The 15630-nt window shown below is 36.6% G+C and overlaps 1 protein-coding gene, 1 long non-coding RNA gene and 1 other non-coding gene across 3 annotated transcripts; all 3 read right to left on the bottom strand.

Moving 5' to 3' along the window:
- Window positions 1-4: 4 nt before the first annotated feature.
- On the bottom strand, window positions 5-4546 carry LOC147505655 (uncharacterized). Its single transcript, XR_015220640.1, has 4 exons — window positions 4314-4546; window positions 3915-4022; window positions 3019-3057; window positions 5-419 (listed from the first exon to the last, which is right to left on the bottom strand). It is a non-coding gene; the product is annotated as an uncharacterized LOC147505655 (long non-coding RNA).
- Window positions 4547-6420: 1874 nt separating this feature from the next.
- LOC147505654 (uncharacterized) lies at window positions 6421-7095 on the bottom strand. Its single transcript, XM_086605599.1, has one exon. The coding sequence runs from the start codon at window positions 7093-7095 to the stop codon at window positions 6421-6423; it is 675 nt and encodes a 224-aa protein (XP_086461725.1).
- Window positions 7096-14604: 7509 nt separating this feature from the next.
- Window positions 14605-14713, bottom strand: LOC147505653 (small nucleolar RNA R71). Its single transcript, XR_015194059.1, has one exon. It is a non-coding gene; the product is annotated as a small nucleolar RNA R71 (small nucleolar RNA).
- Between the last annotated feature and the right edge of the window lie 917 nt (window positions 14714-15630).

The raw sequence follows: 15630 nt of genomic DNA, 5'->3' as shown, positions 1-15630 counted from the left end.
GTGATTATCTAAAACACCAAAATATTGTAGCAAATTACATTACATGAGTTTTAGTATACTCCATAATCCATATACATACATCATATGTATGCAAAACCAACTAGGTTGCACAAAAAAAGTGAAACTACTAAAATGCACAAAAAAGAGTTCACCAACTCACATCAAATTGGCTCCACAAAAGGCATGGGCCATATGATTGTATCTCCAATTGAAATGTCGTCAAATGTTCATTCCCCAACATATAACTCAGTTGTGTGATCAAAGATACCGTCAATTGTTATGTTATACGAGTCGGCAGATGGTACATCATTAGACACACTTCCAAGTGCAACAGTTCTTTTCCAGAAGTTCTTTAAAAAGCATCGTGTGGATGGTGGAACATATGACACTTCATCAAGAACACGTGATTGTCTTCTTACCTATAGTACAACATCACAGGTATAAATTAATACAAGTATACAAGTTCAACTCTCAATGAAAACACAACAATATTTAAATTTAAATACTCAATTTAAATTGGCTTATTAGCTCAATTGGTTATAGCAACATCCATTCTCTCTACCGAACGGATGCTTAGAATATACAGTACGCAATTCCATTTCTTTCTTCACCGACTGGATGCTTAGATGTTATATAGTGCACAACATCCAGGATAGAATCACCAATATATCATATTTCGATTACCATTGTTCGCAATTATGGAAAACTATAGACATGTAACCAAGATATAAGTGGCTTAAAAAGGTAAAATACCAACACTGTTCCTGCTTGATATGGGCTGACATTATGACAACTAGGGTACAACAACTATTGGATGGTGCTCTGAGCAAGAAAAGAAAAGAAAAATAAGATGCATACTACAACAATGTGCAAGACGTCAGCAACATATCAGTTCGGACTAACAGACCTAGTACTCCCTACATGTACATGGCCTCATTCACATTTTCTTAGTCCATCTAACGTCTCTACAGATGCCAAAGCCTCTTCCAAAACCATAGGAGCTACTCAACCCTAAATGTCAGTTGCATTCAACCATAGGAAACTGTTTAAACACGACTTCTCCTGGAGAGTCTCGCTCTGAAAAAAAAGGTTTTAATGAATCCGAAGAAAAGAGCACATTATGGCCATGATCGGCTAAATATCACAGCCATCTCACGAATTGGATTCGAACCAATCAAGCTACTTGCCCTTTAGTAGATCGTGAGCAAGTCTATCATATAAGGGTTCATCAGCACCAGTGTTTTCATTCTCCCAAGTTGGCAGTACTACTTCGTCCGCGTCTCTTCCATCTCAGCCAGTGTTTGGTACCCCAAACCCAGCTGTCCCGTTTGGTTCAAACCTTCAAAGTACTAATAAGATGAATATTGAGGATAACATGGTAGAGGACACAGTCCAAGCATCTAATCCTGCACTTCCTAAGAACTTCTTTTCAGTAAAAATGAGACACTGAACTTCTTTCATTTCAGTAAAAATCGATAACGCCTCAATAAATCTCTTGTTCTCAACAAAGTACTAAGAAGTGTACAATAACTAATAGTATCGGGAACAACACCAACTTCTCTCATTTCATAAAGAAGCTATGTCGCTTCACGAAAAAGCTTAGCTTTATCAAACACATTAATCATAGAATTATAAGCAACTAAATCAGGAGTAATACCAACATTCTTCAATCTCATAGATATAGATATTGCTTTACTATAATCGCAAAGTTTAAGCGATTTCTAGATGCCCATAAAATAACACCTGTAAAAAAAAATCAGCACAACTATACGCCGTAAGCTGTTATGTTAATGTCACGACTAAGTTGGCCATGCACCAGTTTTATATTTCCAGATGCATGCACATATAGACCAACCAAACTGGGGTTTGTAAGTCAATCTAGTAAGATCAAGTTGTACCAAACGGGGGTTTGTAACCAGGGTAAATATAGTCTGTTCTAGTTGAAAAAGCCTTTCCCGATAAAACCTTCTATCTGACAACAAGCACCTCTGCATGCCCTATATATACATGATGCTAAGAAAGGTAAAGAAGATAGCGGGGTAACATGTAATCGTTCAGTAGACTTGCATGAATTAATGAGGTTGTTCCCCTTCCTTGGTTTTGTCTGTAATTGTTCAAGCAGTCAAGAGGTGGGGTTAAAATGTAATCCAACTAGATCCCAAAAGGAGCTCAAATTGCAATCTTAAAAAACCACCTCGACTTCATGAAACCCAAGTCGGACAGGACTCAACAGCCCTCTACCTCACCATTACAGAAACAAAAATAAAAGAACACGAACACAGACAAGAAACAGGAAAATACATATCCATGCTAATAAGCCTACAGACTGGAATGATGCAATGCCCTTGTTTTAATTTCTTTAATAACATCCAACCCCTCTGCTAGCTGCTTAAGCAATAAGCATGCAGTGTCTTCATTCTGCCCATCTCATTCAAAAGAACTTTAACACACAAATCTTAGAGGCTTTAGAGCATTTCAATTGCAGCTCCATAAAGCCCAAGCTAATTTCAAATTTGAGCACATGTTCAGTAGTTAACTTTGACATTTACTAGAAATTAATAGTCAGAAATAACCTCCAATGGCTCCAGATAACCGACATAGAACATGCCCACTAAATAACTACAATTAGCTTACTTAAAACGGTCATAAGTTACACTCAACGTCTAAGTTTTGTCTAGTTCTAACATCACCGAATCACTAACAAGTACCACTGAATATGGTAAACCTTTGATTTCTCTTACAGAACCCGTTGGATTTGTATTATACAAAAGATTTTATGCATTTGCAGGATTTTGGTCGTGAAACGACTATAACTATAGCATGGCTTTAAAACAGCTTCATTTAAAATCACAGCAATAAAAAGAAATAAAACAAAGAATACACAATATTTAAAAGATAACATATGAGGATTGAAGCTATGTAAATTGAAGTTATGAAAATAAGAGGTAAATGAGAGAGACTACATCTTGCATTGGTATGAGAGATTAAGTCCGGTAGATCAACATATAAGAAACTCACCTTTGCCAGATTTACTTAGACTGAAACCACAAGAACCACCTATTCAAGAGATGTAAAACAAAAGTAAATAAACTAAAATATAATCTTAGGCATCAGTATTTCATCAAAAAGCAAAAAGAAATATGAAGTAATGACAAACTTAACGCAAACCCGTATCAAAAACTATTCAACCTACGTCATTTATCAATTTTTCCCTCAGATTGTCTTGCTTGTTGGCTACTCTATACACTAGCCCTCAAAAGGAATTAGATTTACTTAGACAATAGAGAGTCGTATCATGTATGTACCACATAAAAGGTTGGTAGTTGGTACAGAGTGCCCTAAGCAAGAATGATAGATTAAATTCGTTACTGGGTTGTGAATTTGACTAGGATACCACCAATTCAACAATAATTGCTAATAAGGTTGATTTGCAATCAATATTTAGCAATCAAAGTAACATACCCTACAATATTCACATATAACGGTACAGTTGACATAAATAATCACTATGTAAAACTTGTATTAGTTGTATGAACTTATTGACGATGTGATCTTTGGTTTGTAAAAGCATTTATGTAGTCTGTCTACCTACACCTTGCCTTATTTACCAATAGCTAAATAAAATTAAAAGAATGCATGCTAGATTGGGACACTCAACAGCTTGACTCCCTTCAAGCTATTTGATTAAAGGCATAGTATTAGTAACTGTTAAAAGAGTTACACCTTACAAACCCTACAAATTGCAATAGACCAATAAAACCCTGAGATAGAATTGTGGAACCCAACCATATCATATATACTTCTAATCAAAAGAAATTGTTATATCTAGTTATCTCCCATACAATTTTTGGCATTTTGCATATGCTTCTAGAGTAATATATAATAGATACAGAAAGACTGAACTATAGACTCACCGTTGACGGTAACACTTATCTATATCAATTAGACCATGATATTTCTCTGGCAATGGTAGCAAAGATTTTGTGAGATTGCAAATGACCTTACACAAACAGAAAGCACCCCTGAAAAGAGAATAACAAAAGCAACTTCAATCCAAAGATTGTGCAACGAAAGAGCAACACGTGTAATCGTCATGGTCATTCAGAATAAAAATCTATAAGAAACACTTCATGAAATTCATGCTCAAAAACCAAACAAGAATATGTATAGTGGTTGCTTCTGAAAATTACCAGGAACCACCAAAAACTACAAAATTACAGACACTAATTAGCACACATTTATAACTACTTAGAAATATACTCCAATTAGCATAAGCTAAAACTCTAAAACAATGATGTTTCATATGGAAATACCTCGTGCTACAGCATCTTCTCTCCGCTTTAGTTCCTTAATGCCATTTAAAAAATGCAACCAACAGATTAATTTTTAACTGAAGGCAAAGACAATCACAAAAAATGAAAAGTTAATACTCTTCTATGTATGGCATCAACTACCTAGTCTAATGTAGCACACAGATATCCAAGGTCGACATGCACATGCTTATACAAATCTAAAGCAAAAGCAGAAGATACCTACTCCCTTTTCTTCAATTCACTGCTTGAATTGGAGTTCCTTCTCCTTCTTTTGATATCCCCGATTCAAAACAAGTACCATATGATGAGTTCAGGTTAAAGCTTAAATAGGGCATCCTAATAAGGTAATTTGATGTCTGAAATTTATCTCACCTTTGAAGAATCAAGAGGAATATCAACTGTTGCACCACATTGAGCGGGGAGAGAGGTTAAAGCCTTGAGTTTTTGGGGCAGGAGTAACACTTCCAGGATTCTAACAATCAAACCAAAATGTTAGCTTGATACAACATAATACATCAAATGAATCTTAGAAACAAACAAAAGGATAAAAAGCGAAAAAAACTCCAAGTCATAGTAACATATATAACTAACAATTTCATAAATTAGACATTACCTTCAAACAAAGCAAAACCCCATGGCACCATCTACCCGAATTGAATCAAAACAAACAGATATGAAATTCCAGTGAACTAGATACCTAGTCAGTAAAACCCCATGGTAGGTTACCTTTAATTCCGCTTCCTGCCCAACAACACATCCAGTAATCCCCAATCTTTAATTGCATGATAAAAGCTTGTACATCACCTTCAACTTGTAATGGGGAGAATCATGTTTGGATAAGAGAAACAAAGCCTTCTAAGCCCTTTCCCGTTTAGTAAATTCTAAGAATTAAAATTGAAAATGTAGAGATGAAATTGTTAGCATTCGCAAAATTTGTTGTATATGACGGCGAGTTTTGGTTTTGACCAAATAAAACCGAAAGAGAGAAAATTGGAAAAGAGCGAAAATTTGGGGGGAAGGTATTCGTGGAAAGAGAGAAAATTGGAAAAGAGCGAAATTTTTGAGGGGAAGCTATTCGCGCTTTGGGTTGGGATTTCGGGGAAATTTTTTTGACAAGCTTGGTCGATCAATTTTTTGTTTGACGGTTATGGACCATCAATTTCATAAAAAAACCCGTCAACTATATTCTTGACGATTAGTACCCGTCAGTTCCTACCCAGGTCAGGAGTCAAAAAAAACCATATTTTCACCTAGTGTGTCATGTCTAAATGCTGCAAGTTCAGTTTGTTGCATTATATAATGTTAGATCGGCCAAGAACAGATAAGTAGGATATTATCTTTTCAAAGTTAATATAATTAACTAAAAAATAAATATAAAATGAAAACAAAGGTATGTCCAATGAAGTAGTAAACTGTAGTGATTTCAAACACTTGGCATATATAGAAAATGGGTGTGTATATTCCAATAAAGAACAAAAGAGAATAAAAAAAAATTGGCGAATGTGAATAGTGTCTCCATAGTAGTTAATGGTCCTCTACACTGTAATAGAATAAAAAAATTAATTAGTTAATAATTAATTCGCTCTATATGAAGTTAAAAAATGAAAATTTGAGATTGAACTAATATTTTTTATACCTCATTGTAAACTGTTGAATGCTTCTTTGTACACAATTTTTTGAGTGTATCCTCCTGGTTTGTCACCATTTTTCTTGATTAGGAATTTCAGTCCTGAACGTGTAGTTGTTCGTGATACTACAACGTATAGTTGTCCATGACTGAAAACTGGCTTAGGCAAGTATACCCCCACATGCTTCAATGTCTGTCCTTGACTTTTATTTATTGTCATTGCAAAACAAATCTTTATTGGAAATTGTATTCTCTTCAAACTGAAAGGCCAATTCATGCACTTATAAGTTGTCTCTATCCTTGGTATATCAGTTTCCCCCCCAATGTTGCTCCCTGTTATAATTTTTGCTCTAATGACCTTTGGAGCTAGTTTGATAACAATAAGTCTCGTTTATGTTTCTAATTAGCATGATTGGCGTACCAAGTTTCAACTCCAACTTGTGGTTTGGAAGACCAAATCCTTTAATTGTGTTAAGAAATTCAACTGGGTATCTTTGCATGATATTGTTTCTTCAATATATTTTCAAATATGGAGCTTATTGAATCAGCGCTGAAGTACTCACGCATTTGTCCCTCGAAAGAAGACAGGATGTGGGAGTTGATATCATCTACAGACTCGTTTGTAGGCAACAGAATGAATCTATCTATGAAGTAGTTGTCATCCATGTATTTTGATGGTAAATCTTTGTAAATACTTGACACAATATCACTTATACTGTCATCGCCAGGGGGAATAAGAAGATCATTAGGAATTTGGATCCAATTTTTTTCTTTACCTTCAAATATGGAAATGGCAGGTAAGTTTCCTTCTCTGAGGTCTAATACCCACTTGCTGAAATCTGATGCCAATGAAGAATCCACATTCTCTAAGCGCATGTTTCTATTTAGCTTGAAGACTTTGCAATGGTGCCAAATATGTGATATGTTTATCAATGAAGAAATTATTAATTCCCTTGTACCTCTTGGAATGACAGGTAAAATCTGCCTGAAATCTGCCCCTAGCAGAATAATTGTACCTCCAAAGATCTTGTTTTCATTTTCTTTGCCCATTAGATCTTTCAGCGTCCTGTCTACTGCCTCAAAATCATGCATGTGGGTCATAGGAGCTTCGTCCCATACTATAAGATCAGCTCGTTGAATAAGTTTGGCCAGCATGGTGTTTTGACTTATATTTCAGTTTGAGTACTCATCAATATCTATTGGGATTTTAAATCTTGGATGGGTTGTCTTTCCACCTGGAAAAAGTAGAGCTACTATTCTCAAAGAAGCAACTGCAATGGCTATTTTCCCTTGTGACCGCAGTTGGGTCAGTATGGTATTGTAGAGGAATGTCTGGCCAATCCCTCCTCCTCCATAGACAAACTAAATCCCACCTGAGTTTGTATTGACTCCATTTATAATTTCATCATATATAGTCCTCTGGTCATGATTCAGGCAGTTTTGCATTTCATGAAATTGTTGGTGCATTTCATTGTGACTATATTCTTGTTCTTCCGTGATGGATCTATCTGGGTCTCCAGGTTCTAACCTCATATCTTTGAATGGTATCTTAAAATCCTTGGTTGACCGGTTTACTTGTTTTGATAATCTATCAATCTCGGTCGGTAGATGGTTTCTAAGCTCTTCAGGTGTTAAAATCAGATCACCGTCATTTGCTCGAGTTCCTTCTTTGTCTAGTATGTCGTTTGTAAACAACTCCCAATGTTTGTTCCATAGAACCAAAGGTTCACTCACCTCACAGAAAATTAATAGTGTCCCAAATAAGCGCCTCAAGGAAGCACTACCAGCCCATTGACTTGCTTTAATGATTGCATCGTTCCATTCGTCGTCATTTTACAATAGTCCAAGTGTAACACATGTTGATTTGAAATCCTCATACACCTTACCGTTGACAGTTCTGAGATCTTTATATGACGTTGCACCTTTTTGAACATTTAATACCATTCACAAATAAAACTGTTCGCCTGACGTCAGATGTGCATAAAAGATCCTTCCGATTTTTACTCCTTTCTATCTTAATTGCTAATATTTCAGAGAATTAACCCAAACAAATTTCAATGGGAAATCAACATACCTCAGGTGTCTACCATCTTCATGTAATTGGTTTTCTTTGCACTTTCACGGGTGTGATAACTTCATCTGTGTTGTCATCATCATGATAGAACACCTTATGTTCGCCTTCAAGATGGAATGGTAGTCTCTCAACAGGTGGGTATCGATATTGGATATCGTATCCAAATAATCTCCAGCAAGCTTCATGTGCAAATACATACCGCCAGTCTAAGAATCTTTGAATTTCATCAACTTGTATTATTGTTTCTTCGGTTTCTGTGTTTTCAACAGTGGTATCACACCTCGCCGTATTTGAAGGAAGAAGAGGTTTGCGGCAGGGTGACCCAGTCTCGCCGTATTTGTTTGTATTGGTTATGGAAATTCTGAGTACTCTTCTTCAACAAAACTTGCAGATGAACAGACTCAGTGCTCATTCGAAGTGTAGGAAGCTAAAAATATCACACCTCTGTTTTGCGGACGACGTTCTAATATTCTGCAAAGGTAACATTGAATCTCTGAAGGCAATAAGGGATACTCTGAAAATCTTCTCTAATGCAACAGGGCTCCATTTCAGCAAAGATAAGACTACACTACTCCCAGGTAGCATGAATGAAGCAGAAGGGCTTGAGTTGGCAGCAGTTCTGCACATCTCAGTGGTTGCACCACCTGTTACCTACCTAGGCCTCCCCCTCACCGCGACGAGACTCGGTGTAAGAGAATGCTTGCCGCTAATAGAGAAGATTACGGCTAGAATATCAAACTGGAAGAATAAAGAACTCAACCGAGCGGGACGAGTGCAATTGGTGAAATCAGTGCTAGCCTCCTTTCAAACCTATTGGGCTCAAATTTTTGTGCTTCCGAAGACGGTGATAGAAAAGGTGGCAAAGATATGTAACAGTTTATATGGGTGGGCCAAGCATGAAAAGAAGATGCATGCGATGAGTAGTGCGACTCTCGGACTAGATAAAGAACAAGGAGGGATAGGCCTGGTTGATCCTAGAGTGTAGAATAAAGCTGCATACTGTGGTTTGGTTTTTAAACTGGCACAGAAATCGGATTGTCTATGGGTAAAATGGTCTTGGCAACACCACATCAAGCAGAGACATTTCTAGACCATGAAAGCACCGAGGGACTGTTCATGGGTGTGGAGGGCATCTTGAAACATAGAGAGATCTCATGGAAGTACATCGATATCTGATGTGCGAATGGTAAGAATACCCGACCCGGCATGACCCATGGTGTTCAGCCATTTGTTCCTAAATAGTCGGGCCAAAGCATTGCTAGCAAATGAAACTTAAGACGAATGGTGTCGAAGTGATAGCCGATGGTGGTTGGGCCGGGAGTAATCAACGATCTACAAGAGTGTGAAATTAAGAAATGGATCATGGATACAGAGATTAACTCCTACATCATGGAGGACCAGGTCATATGGGCGCCCTAACATTTCGAGTATTTTTCAAAGATCGGCATTCGGTACTAAAGAATGTGAGGAGTAAAGTCAAATGGTTCAAGATAGTCTGGGGGAAGTACTCAATACCAAAGCATTCCTTCACTGTTTGGCGACTGTTGTCCGGAACTCTCCCAACACAAAATCGACTGGTGGCAAAGAAGGTAATAAGAAATACAAAGTGCTGTTTGTGTGGTAACCAGGGAGAGAGTTCAGCTCATCTCTTTTTTGATTGCTCATATTCGAAGATAGTCTGGGAAGAGTTCAAGAAGGCGATGGGTCTACCAGGGGCAGTAATAGCATCACATGAAGAATGGTACTACCTAATGAGACTAAGCAGGAAGAATAACATGGTGTCGGAAGTGATTCGAGCCTTTACTTGAGTGCAAGCTTATATGGATTGATATAAATTGAAAGTGCTAAAGAGGAATCGATCCAAGGCAGCTGATGAGGTAAGCCAAAAGGTCATAAATAGCATGAAGATATACATGGGGAAGACGCTAGAAGCTATACAGGAGGATGTGGGAGCTAAAGTGATGTTGGAGAGGTTGGGTATTAGGGTCCAAGTAACACAAAAGGAGGAAAGATGGGTCAAATGGGAGAAACCAGGGAGTGAGACGGTGGCTCTAAAACACAGATGGGTCGGTACAAAGAGGGATGGCAGGTTATGGAGGTGTATTGAGGGATAGAGATGGGGAAGTGCTACAGCGCATAAAATGGTGGCAGTTCAAAGAAGAAATCGGTGATCTATCGTGAACTGCTAGCTGTTCTAAAAAGGGCTGGAATGTGCTTGGAAAACCTGAGGATAACACAATTAAAGTGCAATCGGACTCTATGCAGGGGGGTACAGATTTTAACAAAGCAAGGTAAGCCACCATGGTGATCAGAGGAACCTGGTAGCCTGATTCAAACAGTGAGCTCAAAGTTTGACATAGTATCCTTTGTCCATGTCTTCGGGGAAGGTAACCAAGTAGCTGACTACTTATCGAAATTAAATAGAGACGAGTGTAATGGATTGGTGCTCTTTATTCCCCCGATGGATCAAAAAATGCATGTCCTGATCACGAGGGATAAGGAAGGCACTATGTACATGAGAAATTGTAGTTAATAAAGTTTGGAAATTTTGAACCCTAGTTATTTCAAAAAAAAAAAAAAAAAAAAAGTGGTATAGTGGTATCTCAACAACAAAGAAGTGGATCTATCTTGACCTTTGCTCAAGTATTTGAAGAGATACTTGACCATTCGAACTCTCTTACATAACTCTACGTTGATGTGTGCTCCATATTTCTTTGAAAGAGCTGGATTATAAGGAACAACCCATCTGTTATCAATGGTGAAAGTTATCTTCTTCCATTTTTTTGTAGCTATTCTACCTGATCTTCTCATGTACTTTGCAAATCCATTGTCATCGAATGTAGTTTCTTCGCAGAATTCTTTTGGATAAAGTCTGGTACATTTTCGTTCGTTCATGCAAGGTGAATTCTTGTCTAGCTCTCCACATGGACCATGAATCATGTTGTCTAAGACAATTACATATAACAACGGGTCATCATTTTTGTCTGGAAGTTCAACTGATATAATTTTATCAATGTCAGCTGGTGTAGAAGGCTTGTCATCAGGGTGCAACCAGAGTAATATGTGAGCGTGCGGTAGACCTCGTTTTTGGAATTCAATAACATAGATTGCTGCAAAATTCAAATTTAAAAGTAAATAAATATGAATGCTTGATACCACTATATCACACGAAACTCTGCTGGTTAAGGAAAAAAAAAGTGAGATGGACCTATTTTTTGTTTTATTTCCTCAAAACTCAAATATCACAATCAGTATTTATGGTGAATGGGTCTTTATTACATCATGTGTTTGTATTACTTGTTCATTAGAAGCTTCAAAAGTTTGAGAACTTTGTTTTTGTATAAATTCTTGACTCTCTCCGATCCTTAATACGAGGTGCCCTCACGGTTACTCTGAGAGTAAGACAATTATAGGTCACCTGGATATAGGAGATTGCCTCGGTACTCTTACCCTCTTCCCATTTCTTCAGTATTTTAGATAACATATGTAGTAGTAGTTTAATTCACGGTGGTTACTCCACTAGGAGATTTATTAGTGGGTAATGTTGCTTCAATACGCAACGAAAAGGTTACTGTGATACCATAAAATAACAATGTTTACTAACAATGTTTACTTCCACTGTGGGTAATGTTTTTGAGTTAAAAGTGCTACACACTCACACTTAACTGCGCTAACTACTTGTATAGGTTCTTGATCAGGATGAGACATCTTTTCTTTACAGCGTGTGATAAGTGCTCAAAAGTAATGATTTATAACCCCAATTATGTGTATGTCAGTCTCCATTTTATATTTAAATATTTTAATATGATGCAATTTGAGTTTTTGCAGGTCAAAGAACCTAAATGTTAAATATGGAGGGAAAAGAAGTCAAACAAGTCAAAAAGGAGTCACTGGGAATTACAGCTAAAAGCCTAGGGCAAATATGTCATATTTGTCTCCATAAGTGCCAAGGCTAATGGGACTCTAAAAGAGGATAATAATTGAGTTAGAAGAGTCTTCAATTTGATCTCAAAGCCTTAATTTCGACTTCATAGGAAGATGAGATCAACATGGAAAAGAAGTCAGAGTTTCACAATAATTAGGAAACTGAAAGCAGTCAGAAGCTGCAGCTTGGGAAATAGCCTGCAGGGAAAAGTGGGCCATGTCCAAATTTGGTCCAACTAAATTTAACTTGTCCAGGATTGCTTCTAGAAATATTACAGAGAGTTTGACACCAAATAAACATAGGATTCGGATCTCTATCCAAACGAGCATGTAAGCCAATATATAAGGCACAAAAACCTCAGTTTACATCATCTAGGAAATTTAGTGTTTGCATCTTAGATCTAGAATTAAGAGAGAAGAAAGTTCAGACCTTTTCACCATTAATAGTTATAAAGATTATTCCTTTTCATATTGTGTTCATAGCATAGTATGAGGGGTTAATCTCCCTTCTCTTGGGAGGGGAGATGAAGCCTTTTTCGTATGTTTTAGTTTAGTTCTTCTTTTATTATGTTTTAGTTTAAATCCCTCATTTAGTTTCTTCTTATTCGTCCATTGATCTAACGCTCCTGTGGAGGTTAGGAGGTTTTAGGGTAATTCATGATTGTGTAGAGCCAAATACCACAAACCCTAGATTCTTTTCTTTAAGTTTTAAGTGTTCTAGTGTGATGATTGGATTCTTTATGGCACCTTAATTAGTTGTATGGTTAATGCCACATGTGGATTTTCCATGGCACCTAAAGTTGTATATTGAATGTCACTTAAAGCACAATTTGGTTAGATAAAAGATATCATTGGAGATTGAAGAAGTATTTAATGGAAAGATAGAAAGCATGTTGAAAGCCACATATTATCATCATGGTTATGAGCATAAGGTTTGTAAGTATGGTGAGTTTCTATTTATGATTTATATTAAGCATGATAGGTAGATCTATTAGACTAATTGTATGATTTTGGTAGATTCATCTCTTCCAAGATATTCTCTCTATTGATTCATATTAATATATTTAATTTAGTTTAGTTTATGCATAGTTTACATCTCAAATCAAATCAACTATATATTCATCATTACTTAGCCACATATTTTACTTGCATCAATTAGAGTAATTTAGATTAGAAATATCTATTAGTAACACTTAGTTATTTAGAGTAGGATTGATACCTTGCTAGCCACTATACTAATCAATATTTAATAGGCTAAGTAAGATTTGCAAAAGATACGTAACACAAACAACGACAAAATAAATACGTCTTGTGTGCTTTTTCAATGGCGCCGCTGCCCGCTCGGTAATTTTACAAAGTTGATCTGTACAGTATCGGTAATTTATTGAAATTTTTTCGAATTTTTAGTACTTGTCTTACCTGGGTAACTAACATTGTCTTTGCAGTACCCCTTTTTCAGTTTTCAGGACGCAAGCATCTATAAAAACAGTTAAGTAGAGTTATTTGCACATTATCAAAAATTCTAAATATTTTACAGGAGTAACCTCGATTTGTCAGGAGCTTCCAGTAAAAATTTGAGTATTGTTTGACCTGTTTTGACCACTTAACTAGTTGCTTGTTTTCAATGTGTTTCTGCAGCTTTTCATGACCAAGGTCTCTGGAAGAACAGTCGTGAAGAAGGATCTGTAAAACTCCAAATAATCCAAACTTTTTACAGGATCATCCCTGAGACGTCAAGAGACTCCAGTAAAAATTTCGTGATTTTTAGTTCTCTTTTACTTATTTATTCAATTGATTGTTTACAGTGTATGCAGAAAACTTCTTCATTGGACTCTGCAGGATTAAACAGTACAGAAGAGGGAGTTAGCAACCTCCGATTGCTCTGAAATTTTTCAGGCTACTTCCTGGACATATCAGGTAGCTGCTATAAACATTTACAAATTTTTGGACTTGTTTTGCTTGCTGTAACAGTAAGTGCTTCTCTTCCACCATGAATCCCCTGTTAGCGGTTTCATAATTAGCATTAATAGTTAGCATCATATAGTTTGATAATATAATTTAGTTAACTAAGTACATATTAGATTATTTTATATAGTTTTATTATCTAGTGCATGAAAACTTGGTTTCGTGATTCACCTCGTAAACGTTTAATCAGAAGAGCTAATTCTTGTAACAATCTTCCAATTCTGGTTTTGGAGGAGACCACACCATCGAACTCAGGATCTAATTCTGAATCTGAAACACACACACCACTAGTAGACTTAGAGGATATGATACACCAGAGAGAGTACCATTAGCCGCCATGGCTGATCAAAGAACTCTTAGCACCTTGTTTCAACCTATCGCGGTTCAACCACCGAACTGCATAGTGATGCCCGACAATAACAATAACTATGAGATTAAGCCCACCATTCTTAATATGTTGCCAAGATATTATGGCAAAACAAATGAAGAACCATATAATCATCTGAGTAAGTTCTTGAGCATATTAAGTACTTTTAAAGCACCTCATCTTTCCCCTGAAGAAACTAGATTAAGGTTGTTCCCTTTGACTTTTGAGGATGCCGCACTCTGTTGGTATAGATCCCTACCCTCTAATTCTATAACTACTTGGGAGCAACTATCACAAAAGTTTATAAAACAATATTACGCTTTACGTAAAACTAAAACCATGCAATTGGCTATTTCAACCTTCAAAGGAAAACCTAATGAAGAGTTTCATACAACATGGGATAGATTTAATGATTTACTTGTCCGCTGTCCACATCATGGTTTTGACATACTTAATATCAGTACATTACTTTATAAAAGGTCTTTCACCTATGAACCGTCAGTTAATTGAATCAATGAATGGAGGAAGATTTACTAGTCTTACTCCTGATGAAGCCTACACTTTTTTACAAAACTTTTCTGAGAGTTCTAAGGATTGGGCCAATAGTAGTGACCATGAAGACATGGCACGGGTAGATGGGGGGATGAGTTTTAATAAACAAGGTATGTATGAGGTTAGAAACGATAGTGATCAAGAATTAAAAGCTACACTAGTTAGTTTAACCACAGGAATCGAAAACTTAAACAAGAAATTTGATTCATTCACTTTAAACCCTCCAAGGAATAATCAACCTCAACAAGCAATGAGTGCCAATCAATTTTGTGAAAGTTGTTTCGCCACAGACCATGATACACTAGTTTGTCCAGTATTTGTTGCCCATAACTTTAGTAATAACTATAACCAAGATCCACGAAATAATTATCAATGGAGACAGAATATGTCTCCACATCAAAACCAATATGGTTTTCAGGGTTATCAAGGGAACAATAGGCAACAATACATGAATAATAGAGACGTAGTAGTACCTTTTCCACAGTATTACCCACAATAACAACAACAACAAACAAACATGAACAGAGAATTAGCTATTGATCATATGGCTAATTACCAAACCCAACCCACCCAACACCATAGATGAAACCATGAAAGCTTTAGCCACCAAAACCGAAAATGAATTCAAAAGAATTGACCAAAAATTCGATGTTATGACTCAACAGATAAGCCAACAATTCAATCATATACTAGCTAATCTAGCCGAGAGACCCAAAGGAACCTTACCAAGCCAACCTGAACAAAATCTAAAAGGTAGAAATGTTTATTAAGTTGAAACCACCCCTTCATCTGCACCTACAGAAGGAGT

The sequence above is a fragment of the Coptis chinensis genome, chromosome 4 (assembly GCF_015680905.1).
Source record: "Coptis chinensis isolate HL-2020 chromosome 4, ASM1568090v1, whole genome shotgun sequence".
NCBI lineage: Eukaryota > Viridiplantae > Streptophyta > Magnoliopsida > Ranunculales > Ranunculaceae > Coptis > Coptis chinensis.
Note: the sequence above shows the minus strand (reverse complement) of the source record. Positions and strands in the feature narration are given on the sequence as shown.

Bases quoted from the DNA above. Each gene is read 5' to 3' on its own strand.
- LOC147505654 (XM_086605599.1), bottom strand. From the start codon at position 7,095: ATGCTGGCCAAACTTATTCAACGAGCTGATCTTATAGTATGGGACGAA.